The 12,390-nt window shown below is 42.3% G+C and overlaps 1 protein-coding gene across 2 annotated transcripts in view; it reads right to left on the bottom strand.

Annotated features, from left to right (window-relative positions):
• The window catches only part of IKBKB (inhibitor of nuclear factor kappa B kinase subunit beta), a 58,701-nt gene that overhangs the window by 20,916 nt on the left and 25,395 nt on the right, over positions 1-12,390 (bottom strand). For both annotated transcript variants that reach the window (XM_049771812.1, XM_049771813.1), the window contains exons 6-8: positions 7,843-7,931; positions 6,745-6,834; positions 3,387-3,511 (exon numbers count right to left, since the gene is read on the bottom strand). In XM_049771812.1, the coding sequence (XP_049627769.1) occupies positions 3,387-3,511; positions 6,745-6,834; positions 7,843-7,931 (304 nt within the window). The remainder of the gene's footprint in view (positions 1-3,386; positions 3,512-6,744; positions 6,835-7,842; positions 7,932-12,390) is intronic.

The raw sequence follows: 12,390 nt of genomic DNA, 5'->3' as shown, positions 1-12,390 counted from the left end.
ATAGTGCATTTACATTCTATTGGCATAGTTTTTTTTTTTTTTTTTTTTTTGGTTTTTGGGCCACACCCAGTGATGCTTAGGGATTACTCCTGGCTATGTACCAAGATATCACTCCTGGCTTGGGGAACCATATGGGACGCTGGTGACTGAACCGAGGTCTTTCTTGGGTCAGTTGCATGCAAGGCAAACACCCTATCACTATGCTATCGCTCCAGCACCTGGCATGGTTTTTTGAGAGCTTTAACAAAACCACTGCTGCAGGAATAAGCAGTGATTAATCATCTGGTATCCAGACATCTTGGACAGAATTGCTGACTCAATCACATTGTTGGACTGCCCTATTTTTCTCCACTGTTCACTTTATCTAAGATAAAACTCATGCTTTAAGACCAGCAATACCAATTTTAGATTCTTCTTTGGAGCAAACCAAGTTCTTTATTATTTACAATGTTTTTTCTCAATTGTGTATATTCCTTGTTTTTTTCTCCTTATATTCAAGTTTGGCTGCCCCAGTGCAAGGACACTTGCATCTTGCATCTATAGTAGAAACTGAACAGCAGTTACTGTAAAACTCATGCTCTGATATAGGATAAAACTAAGATACCCATGATAATACATAGGTATCAGAATAACATAAACTATGTCCAACACATAAGCACCCACAAACACCTGAAGCTTTTAAAAAGTTTTATAAACAATTTAAAAGTGTATGATAAAGAGATATAACTAAAAAAAAGGAGAAAGAAAAAAAGGGTGAAGTGAGAGGGTTGGAGACTTAGCTCAATGGTAGAGCACATGCCTACCATATGTGAGGTATTGACTTGTGTTCTCATCAGGAACCATCAGGAGTAGTCCTGACTCAAGCACAACCATATAGTCCCTATAAAGAAACACAAGTCTCTCATTCGTGTGTGTGTGTGTGTGTGTGTGTGTGTGTGTGTGTGTGTGTGTGTGTGTGTGGTGTGTACCCACCAGTGTTCAAGGGTTACTCCTGGCTCTGTGCTCAGAAATTACTCCTTACAGACTTAGGGTACCATATGGGATGCTGGGAATCAAACCTGGGCTAGTCACATGCAAGGCAAACAAACCATACTTGCTGTGCTATTGCACTAGCCCTGTCCCTCATTCTTTTAAAAGTAAAAAAAAAAAGAAAAAGAAAAACATAGATGAGACAGGCACTTTTCACAAATAGTTCCCTACTAAATTTCAGAAAAACCCACTTAAACGGTGGTCATATGGGTCAAAAGAGAAAGCAAAGAGCTGAGCATAAATTATATTTTGTCTTAATTTTTTGTTTTTTAGGCCACATTTATTTATTTCAGTGTTTTGGGCCACACCTGGCGATGCTGAGGGATTACTCCTGGCTCTGCACTCAGGAATCATTCCTGGCAGGGTTGGGAGACCATATGTGATGCTTAAGATTGAACCCAGGTTCCGTGCCTGGCCAGCCACGTGCGAGTCAAAACCCAATTGCTGTGCTGTCCACTCTGGCCCTGAGCATAAACTTTGCATGCAGAACACCTGGTTGGATCCCTGGTACATGGTCTCCACTAAATATCCGTGAGAGAAACTCCTGAGCACAGAATCTATAGTAGCCCCTAAACATATAGGAGCGAGGGGCCCAAAAATAAATTTAATCTTCCAGCATCAATGGGGGAACTTCTAGGAAACTGATTGTATACCAGTGGTTCTCAAGGCAAATGCCCCACTGCTGTACCACAGCTCCCAGGCCCTGTTCCAAAGTTTTTAGACAAAAAAGAAATCTGAACAGCAGGGCAATTTGAATTCATGTTCAGCATCTCAAAGAATAATTCTGAATGTGACCAAATTAATTTAGGAAAACAATAAAATTTAAATTTCAACAACAGATTTTATCTATTTAATGTACAACACAATATTTTTACTGTATTTTGGGGTAAGGCTGCTCCAGATGTGCTGGAGGATCCAGGGACCACTCTCAGTGATATATGACCTGTGAATGAGCGATTCAGTATCCAGGCCCAGAGTTACTGGGGGCTACTAATGGCAGATCCAGCTATGCCTGGGGAGGCCATGTGGTGTCATAGGATTGAACGTGGGACCTAGTGCTCAGTCCTCTAAGCTATATCCTCAGCCCCAGTAGTTTTTGAATTAGAAAAAAAAGTTAAAGAATATATCCAGTATTCTCATTCTTATTATTTTGGTTTTAGAGCCACATCCAAATGTACTCAGGGCTTATCCTAGTTCTGTGCTCAGGGATCACTCCTGATAGGGCTTAGGGAACCATATATGATTCCAGGGATTGAACCTGGGTCAGTTGCATGCAAGAAAAGTGTCTTGCCCTCATATACTGTAACTTTTAAAAACACAACCATACCCATGAAGCCGGAACTATAGTACAGCAGGTAGGGCATTTGCCTTGCACACATGCAACCCAGGTTTGATCCTTGGTATCCCATATAGTCACCCAAGCACTGCCAGGAGTAAATCCTGAGTAAAGAGCCAGGAGTAACCCCTTGAACACTGCAGGGTATGGCTAAATTAAAAACAAACAAACAAACAAAAACATGGGCCAGAGCAGTAGGGTGCAGCAGTAGGGTGTTTGCCTTGCACGTGGCTGATCTAGGATGGACCAGGGTTCAATTCCCCATGTCCACTATGGTCCCCCCAAGTCAGGAGCGATTTTCTGAGTTGCATAGAGGAGTAACTCCTGAGTGTGGCCCAAAAAACAAAAATTAAGAAAAAGAAAAAGAAAACCTTTGGAGCAATGATAATTTCACATGGTTCAATTTTGAATCAATATAAACAACAAAAAAACCCAACAACCAGAAAACAAAAAACCCAAAACAACCAAGAAAGAAACACAAATAAACCCTATAGCCATATCCTCTGATTTATTATTAGAAATATTTTTTGTCATTAAATTCACACTTAAACCATTTTCTTATGCTTTTAGAACAGAAATATGTATATATACATATATACATATATATGTATATATACACATTCAGGTAAAGTCAGACAAATTGTGAACACTAAGTTCTCATATAACTATTTCTCATTTTTAGGGGTATAATTTTGTTCACTAATAAAGAGTACCTTCAGGTAAGTGGACATATTTAAACAAGTATGTAAATAAACTGCTTTGCTGCTACTGAGTAAAGGGCAAATGCCATTTATATATAAGATAATATTTAGAAGAGTTGAGGTTTAGAATTAATTTTAATACTGGATTACTGTTCTATAGATCCAGATTTTTGGAGAGTGGACCACATACTCTCAGTTCCGACAGGAATACCTCTCTAGGAGATAGACACTGAAGTATCAGACCCACTAGGACCCCCAGGGTGACAGGACAAGTAAGGCAGAGGGAAATGCATTCATACAGATAGTGGGCTCTCACTCACCACTGCACAGGCTGCCAGTTGGGGAGGAATGGCCGGAAGCCTGTGATGCATTCGAATGCCAAGGTGCCAAAGCTCCAGTAGTCCACAGTCACTGTGTACTTTGCCTGCTCCAGCAGTTCAGGGGCCTGCAAGGAACGTGTGGGGAAATAACTGAGCTTCTCCCTTAGAAGAAGCCATCCCAAGACAAAGCAGTAACCCTTTAAATCACCTCCTCATACTTTCCTGGCTGCATGGGGAAGGGTTAAGAGGAGAATATGAGGACCAGAGAGATAGCACAGCGGTAAGACGTTTGCCTTACTTGTGGCTGACCCAGGACGAACCTGGGTTCTATCCCCGGTGTCCCATATGGCCCCCCAAGCCAGGAGCTATTTCTGAGTGCATAGCCAGGAGCATCATCAGATGTGGGCCTCCCCCTCACAAGAAGAGAATGTGACCCCACATCTAGCAGGTGGTAGCTAGGATTCCTGCAAATCTCACTCACTCTGATGCTAATAGTAGGGTCCCAATAGGTACCTTGGGTACAGAGTACTTGATATACCCCCACCCCATCTCATGTAGAGCAGAGAAATAGGCTACATATCACAAAAAAAAACAAAACAAAACAAAAAAAAACTAAGCAAGACACATCAAATATGTAACAAATGAATCGAATGCTAATCTATTCTTCACAATCCAGTCAAACCATGTACTGGTATATTTACAAGCAGGCCAGAAAAAGCCAGACCAGATGCCTGGGGACTGTACAAGCAGAGAGCAAGGAAGACTCTGAAGCACAGGTGGGAACTAAAGGGATCAGAAGGATCTTCACATAAGTGGCCAAGATAACAAGAATCAGAAAGACTCATCGTAAGCCAAGGCTATCGAGGCAGGCAGATACACAGTCTGGCTAGACACAGGGCTCCTATGGAGGGCCAGGGTGGCCACCTCAAGAGAAAACTTGGCAATAGGGCAGGAGAGATAGCATGGAGGTAGGTTGTTTGCCTTGCATGCAGAAGGATGGTGGTTTGAACCCCAGCATACCATATGGCCCCCAAAGCCTGCCAGGAGTAACCCCTGAGCACTGCTGGATATGACCCAAAAACTTAAAAAAAGGAAGGAAGGAAGGAAGGAAGGAAGGAAGGAAGGAAGGAAGGAAGGAAGGAAGGAAGGAAGGAAGGAAGGAAGGAAGGAAGGAAGGAGGAAGGGAAGGAAGGAAGGAAGGAAGGAAGGAAGATAGGAAGGCAGGCAGGCAGGCAGGAAGGAAGGAAGGAAGGAAGGAAGGAAGGAAGGAAGGAAGGAAGGAAGGAAGATAGGAAGGCAGGCAGGCAGGCAGGAAGGAAGGAAGGAAGGAAGAAAGGAAGAAAGGAAGGAAGGAAGGCAGGCAGGAAGGAAGGAAGATAGGAAGGCAGGAAGGCAGGAAGGAAGGAAGGAAGGAAGATAGGAAGGAAGGAAGGAAGGAAGGAAGATAGGAAGGCAGGAAGGAAGGAAGGAAGGAAGGAAGATAGGAAGGAAGGAAGGAAGGAAGGAAGGAAGGAAGGAAGGAAGGAAGGAAGGAAGGAAGGAAGGAAGGAAGAAAACATGGCAATAGTCAGTTTTCCTGTGTCTGGTTGATGTAGCACCTGCAAGTGATCATGAAACTGGGCTTCTAGCTCAGAGTATAAGTCCCCACTTAGTCACTATGAACGAACACAAATTCCAGGACATCCATCAAGACCTCCACAAGGATAGCACAGGCTCACAGGCTGAATTACAGATCCCATGGGTCACCACATGGGAACTTCTTATAGCAGCTGACAAACTGCGCTCAGAAATTGCTCCTGGCTTGGGGGACCATGATCCGTCCTAGGCTAGCACGGGCAAGGCAGACACAGGCAGACACCATACTGCTTGTGCCACTGCTCTGGCTACTCTCTTTATTCTTGTTCTGTGTAATTTGTTGTTGTTGTTGTTTTTGGGTCACATCGGCAGCCCTCAGGGGTTACTTCTGGCTCTACGCTCAGAAATCACCCCTGGCTGGCTCCGGGGACCAAATGGGATGCCAGGATTCAAACTACCATTCTTCTGGATGCAAGGTGAACGCCCTATCCATGCTATCCATGCTATCTCTCTGGCCCCTGTAATTCTTGTATATAGTGTTCTACCCAAAAGGGAAATCAAAGTATTAGCTGAATATAAAGTTCAAATGGCTGGAGCCTATACTCTGCATGCAGAAGCCCTGAGTTTTATTTCCTGAACTACATGATAACCCAAGCACCTTGCCAAGAGTAGTACCCCACTCAGTTAGCAATAATGTATATGGCAGGAAAAAAAGGGGGACAACCTGATAACTTGATCCCTCTGTAAATTTATTAAAATCCTTTGATGTCTGGGTTGGATAGATTAATACAGCAGGTAAGGCACTGGCCTTGCATGTAACTGACCTGGGTTTGATTCCTGGCACCACATATGGTCCCCTGAACCAGACCATGGGTGATCCCTGAGTGCAGAGCCAGGGTAGGCTGATATAGTCCCAAAATGACAACAAAAACAAAGAAAACAAAGAAATAAAAACATCAAGGTGCTATTTCTCTAGAGGCTTTCAAATAAATGAAATAAACTTTAATCTAGCCTGAAAGGCCTGACTGATCTGCCCCCAATTTTTCCTTCAGGCTTTAGCCTAAAACTCTCTCCTTTTCTAGGATCAGACACACTTCCCAATTTCCCAATATTCCAAGACTTTGTCTAAAATTTCTTATCTGCTCACCTCCAGCTCCCTTGCAGTAAGTGCCTTTAGTTATCCTTCAGCTTCCAAAGTAAGCAAGGTCCTTTAATAGCACCATTCCTAGAATACCCTACACTTTTTCTATAGCAGTTGTCATTTTTTAGTTGTCTGTTGTCAAGGTAATATCTCCTTTAGCAAACCCTAAGCTCCTGAAGCCAATGAAATAAATGCTTGTCATCTCTCCTACACTGTCACCAACTCTAAGTACAATGCCTGGCACAGAGATCACAATTACTTGAATGAATGAGTCAAATGAAATCCCAACATTCAGAACAAAAGATAAACAAAATGAAGAAAGTGTAGGAGCTTGGAGCTTCCTTCTTAAAGGCTCTGGATATGTTTCAAGAAACTATGGCCCCTACAGGCCAGCATGAATTTATTTCAAGCCATTTATTTTCAGATGATCAAGATGTTGTAGAACTTGTACAAGGACTCACTAGCTTCCTTTCTGACATGACAAGATGACCAAATCGCTCCCACAAACAGTTTTGACCTGAATAGCTATGGAACTGGAAAGTTCCATTGAGTTGGTGAGATATAGATACTAAAAAGCACGGAAGTGAGGAGCTCCACCATCACCTACAAAAAAGTTAACCACATATAAATTTCATTTCTTACCAGGTACTGCAAGGTCCCCACAAACGAGGTACAAAGACTGCCCTGATCCAGTTCCTTGGCATATCCTAGGTCAATAATTTTGTGTATTAACTGAAAATAAAGAGGGGAGAGAAGAAATCTGAGGTTTATAAGTAAGTACATATTATCCTCCTTTAGGAATTTTGATTGTTTACTATTACAGTAGAGGCTCCTTATGAATTTCTAGGTGTTAGGCCTTAAGTCCCTCAAATTCATAGAATACAAAGGACAATGCCTTTGTATGGCATTTTAGGGCAAGTGAAAACATTTACTGTGAAAATAGTGAATAAAGGGCATATGTTCTGCCTTTCTCAGTGACTAATCACCAAAGGAAGATCAAAAAGGCCAGCTGACTAGATTCCTACCCCTAGACTCTATGAAACAATGTCCAGGCCTGTCCCTTTTCAGTAAGTGCCTTGAGTTCTCAAACCTTAGAATTGCTGGCAAAAGAAAGTGAATTGGAACAAAAATGACTATAGACACAGAGCTAGGTCAGATCCATAACTGAGGAAACTATGTCAAAAGATTAGGTAGCCATGAGTTGAGCGACCACAATAAAAAGCAGTGAAAGAGCAGAGCATCATACGCCAACAGGTGGAGACCACACTCTCAAGCAAGAGAGCCATAAAGTGGCCACAAAGAATTCTGAGACTAGTGCAGGTCTCAGCAGGCTCCAAAAGCTTCAACTACTTCTTTATAACCTACAGAAAGTATCTTAAAGTGGTTTCATTTGCTACCCAAAGTTGAGGTTCTCAAATGCAAAACAAGAAGTTATTTTCAAGTGCTAGTTCCCAAGAATAGGGTGGAGGTAGTAAAATAAACAATAGTTCCATATCATATTCTTGCATCTTGGGCAATTAATTAACAATGCAGTCTATTGAAACTTGCCACAATCTGTAAATAAGAACTTTTTACTGAATGTTTTCAAATCAAAAAGCATTCCCAGAGAACCCCATCAATCACAAATCCAAGGAACTGCAAATAAATCTAAATAAGCAAAACAAGTATGGCCCTTCTCTCCCAGAGAAGGTGACCTGTGATGGTTCACAGAACTCCCCAAGTCCCTGAAGGGTCACTTACTCTTTGCTCTCCTTGTTGCAGAACAATATTCTCTGGCTTAAGATCTCGATGAATAATCCTATTTTCGTGAAGGTATCTAAGTGCAGAGGCTGAGAAGGTGAGAAGGTGAAAAGGGTAGTGAGTTTCCATTTAATGTTTCCTCTCTGGAATTACCTACCCAGTGAAAGACACCGTGTTCCAGGAAATAAACTGATTTTCAGAGAAGGGAGCAAAAAACAAAACAAAACAAAACAAAAAAAAAAACAAAAAAACCCAAAACCCAAAAACAATGGAACAGACAAGACAATAGGAGTATAGGATATGGTAATTCCCTTGCCTTGCACATGGCTGGCCTGGATTGATCCCCCGCATTATGTATGCACTCCCACCCCACCCTAAGTGATTCCTGGGTACAGAGTCTGGAGTAACTGCTGAGCACCGATAAACGTGACTAAAAAAAACCCAGCCCCAATATATCCTGGTATTATGTGAGGGAAGTGTATGATATATGAAAATATTATATAGAATTATACTGAGTGAAATACGTCAGAGGAAGAGGGATAAACATAGAATAATCTCACTCAACTGTGGGAAATAAGACTGTGTGGGGATGATATCCAGAAAAATAGAAATGAGGATTAGGAGGACTAGTCCATGGTAGGAAGCTTGCCACAAAGAATGGAGAGTGCGATTAGAGTAGAGAAGGGCCTAATATAAAAGAGACATTCACAGCACTCCTTCATTTGCAGCAGTATAAACCACAATGTCTAAAAAGAAAGGAGGAGAAGGAGAGAGAGTGAGAGAGAGTGAGTGAAGTAATATGCCTGCCCCAAGGAGGCGAGTGAGGGTGGGTGGGAGGGAAGAGGTAACTAAGCAGTTAAGGTAGAAGGGAAACTATTAACATTGTATGAGATTGTAAGTGAGGATCTGTGTGAATGAGACAAACAAGGGGTAGTGCTTATTGCTCATTGCTTCTTCGCCTCTGTAACCCCACTGTACTATAAGTGCTTTGCACAAGAACATAGGTTTAACCATGACAGGCTCAGCCTGACCAGCAGGTGACTAGGCCCTGGGGAAATCACCTATCTGCCTATCAGGCAGAAAAGCAATGAGCAATAAGCACTACCTCTTGTAATTCTCATTCACAGGTCCTCACTCACAATCTAACCATTGGTGGTGAGAAATGCACACTGGTGAAGGTTGCTCTACATTGTATGACTGTAACTCAGTCGTAAACAAGTTTATCAGTAAAAAAAACAACTGTATTAACCATAATGTTTACGTAAAATAATCTTTTGGTTTTTCGGCCACACCCAGCGACACTCAGGGGTCACTCCTGGCTATGCACTCAGAAATCACTCATGGCTTGGTGGACTATATGGGACGCCAGGGGATCGAATCTTGGTCCGTCCTAGGCTAGTGCACCAAGGCAGACACCTCACTGCTAGTGCCACTACTCCGGGCCCTAAGTAAAAATAATTTTATCTTTTTGTTTGTTTGTTTTTGGGTTATACCCGGCAGAGCTCAGGGGTTACTACTGGCTCTACGCTAACAAATTCCTCCTGGCAGGCTCCGAGAACCGCCATCCATCTGCATGCAAGGCAAACGCCCTATCTCCAGGCTATCTCTCTGGCCCCATAAGTAAAATAATTAAAAAAAATCACATTGATAGCAAAAATGTTTTTTAAAAATGTATGGCAAAGGATGCTACCACTAACCCATGAACAATACAAATTAGAACCTACATGTCAAGTTCTATTCAGATTTTACTATAGATGATGTACACATGTAGGACTGATAAACACAATACAGGATTTACACAATACAGTATATAGTATTTACAATTCATTTTTTCTTACTCATGATTTTCTTAACATTCTCATTTCTCTAGCCTGCTTTATTTATTTTCTATTTTTTTCTTTTGTTTTTGGTTTTTCGGGCCACACCCATTTGATGCTCAGGGGTTACTCCTGGCTACGCTTTCAGAAATTGCTCCTGGCTTGGGGGGACCATATGGGACGCCGGGGGATCTAACCGTGGTCCTTCCTTGGCTAGCGCTTGCAAGGCAGACACCTTACCTCTAGCGCCACCTCGCCAGCCCCTAGCCTGCTTTATTATACAAATATGACACATAGTAAATATAAGACATAAAACATTTACTGTGTTTTTGTTAAGTTACTCTCGGCAAGCTCAGGGGGAGCATATGGAATGCCAGGGATCAAATCTGGGTTGACCACATACAAGACCCTATCCACTGTGCTATCACTCTGGATTTGAAAATAAAAATAAAGAGGTATACTTGGTGATTTGTCATTAATGAAGAAAGATTACAGGATACACTTTCACTCAAAAAAACCCAAAACAACCAGGGACCAAAGAGATAGCAGGGAGGTAGGGCATTTGCATTGCATGCAGAAGGACGGTGGTTTGAATCTTGGCATTCCATATGGTCCACCGAGCCTGCCAGGAGCAATTTCTGAGCATAGAGCCAGGAGTAACCCCTGAACGCTACCGAGTGAGACCCAAAAACCAAAAAAAAAAAAAAAAAAAAAACAAAAACAAAAACAAAAAAAAAAACATAAAACAACAAAAAAAGAAAAAATGAACTAAGTGCCTACTGCGTGTTAGTCACTTTGGTGTCATTGGACTTTCCAGCCAGATGAACTAAGTTTGAGCATGTGGAGAAAGATTTATTGTAGCTCAATATTTTGAGCTAAATACGCCCTATGACTAATGAGTAAAGTAGCAAGTCAGTCAGATGAAGTGCTAAAAGAAAAATACAAACTTATTCTCCTATTCATCCAAAAAGCACTTCAAAAGTGTCTCCCATTAGCTAGTTATTGTCGAAACATGCTATCAAATAGAAGCTTTTTTTTTTTTTTTTTTTTACTTTTGGGCCACACCCGGTGATGCTCAGGGGTTACTCCTGGCTCTACGCTCAGAAATCGCTCCTGGCTTGGGGGACCATATGGGTCGCCGGGGGATTGAGCCATGGTCCATCCTGGGCCTTACCACTTGCGCCATCACTCCAGCCCCAAATAGAAGCTTTTTAGTTTTGTTTGGGACCATACCCAATTGTGCTCAGGGCTTACTCCTGGCTCCACACTCAGGAATCACTACTGGTAAGCTTGGCAGAACATAAAGGATGCTGGGGATCGAAGCCAGGCTGGCCATGCAGGGTAAGTAGTCTACCTGCTATACTATCTTTCCAGCTCCCCAAATTTTATTTACTTATTAAATGAATGATGTAGTAAATAGCCCAACATTACAAGGCTTATAATCAAGAACAGGCTTGGATCATAAAACAAGAGCAGAGATGCTAAGTACCCTATGATGCGTATAAGGATTAAGAATCCTAGAAGGGACTGGAAAGATACTATTGCAGGTAGGTCCTTACATGTAACTGACTCTTATTTGGTCCCTAGCAAGCCAAAAGGTAGCCCAATTATAGCCAAGAGTGATCCTGAGTGTGGAGTTAGGATTAAGTCCTGGGCACAAGACTTAATCTTTTGCATGTGGCCCAAAACAAAACAAAATAAAAATCCCAGAGAGGAAAACCTAGCATGAGTGATGACTAGTCAGGGCCATTCCTTCACATCTCCAAAATGGGTGAGCATGTTGAAGTTTAGGCCAGCAGAAGACTGGGAAGCTGATTTGGAGAACCACGTCATGTACAGGTGCTCCCCAATTTACGAAGGTTTGACTCACTATGCCATAAGATGCTTTGATTTTTGAAATAGGCAGCCTGCACAAACTTGATGATGGTGAAATGTTTGCAAAAACTGTTCTTTAAGTTATGAATTGAGTCTTCTACTTTTCACTTTCCATATAATATTTACTAAGCATATTTATGAATAATATTTTGAGTATTTGAAGAAGGCTCAGAATTGTGATGCTCACTAGGGTAGGTGTATTAAATGCATTTTGGCAGGGGGAGGGCATCACTGGCCATTTTTGGCCCATTGGTCTGTTAGTTTGCCCAAGGATGTGATGCTACTTAAGACCTGCAGTGCCAGGGATAGCTGGGCCTCTGTGGCAGTGCTGGGGTACTTCAGAGCCACTCCCAAAAATGCTCAGGAAAGCATGTGGGTCAGCAAAAGGAAAATGAGAAATATAGAAATGGGTGAAAGGAGGGCCGGAGAGATAGCACAGTGGTAGGGCATTTGCCTTGCATGTAGCTGACCCAGGATGTTCGAATTCCGGCACCCCATATGGTCCCCCAACTCTGCCAGGAGTGATTTCTGAGCAGAAAGCCAAGAATAACCCTTGAACACTGCTGGATGTGACCCAAAACCAAAAACAAAAAAAAAAAAAAGAAAAAGAAAAGGGTGAAAAGATGTGAAGACTTTTTGGGGAGGTGTAAGGAAGGGTTTGGAGCCACATCTAGCAGGGCTTAGGGGTTTCTCCTGTTCATGTCCAGGGGTCATGTGTGCCCCCCTGGTGGTGCTCCAGGAACCATAAGCAGTGCCAGAGATCAAACTGGTAAATTGGCAGCATTGCAAGGCCAGTGCCTGAATGCCCAAACCTCTTTTGCCTCAATGTGAAGATATTTTAATGGGAAGGGCTAGA

Source organism: Suncus etruscus, chromosome 4, assembly GCF_024139225.1.
Source record: "Suncus etruscus isolate mSunEtr1 chromosome 4, mSunEtr1.pri.cur, whole genome shotgun sequence".
Classification (NCBI taxonomy): Eukaryota; Metazoa; Chordata; class Mammalia; order Eulipotyphla; family Soricidae; genus Suncus; species Suncus etruscus.
Note: the sequence above shows the minus strand (reverse complement) of the source record. Positions and strands in the feature narration are given on the sequence as shown.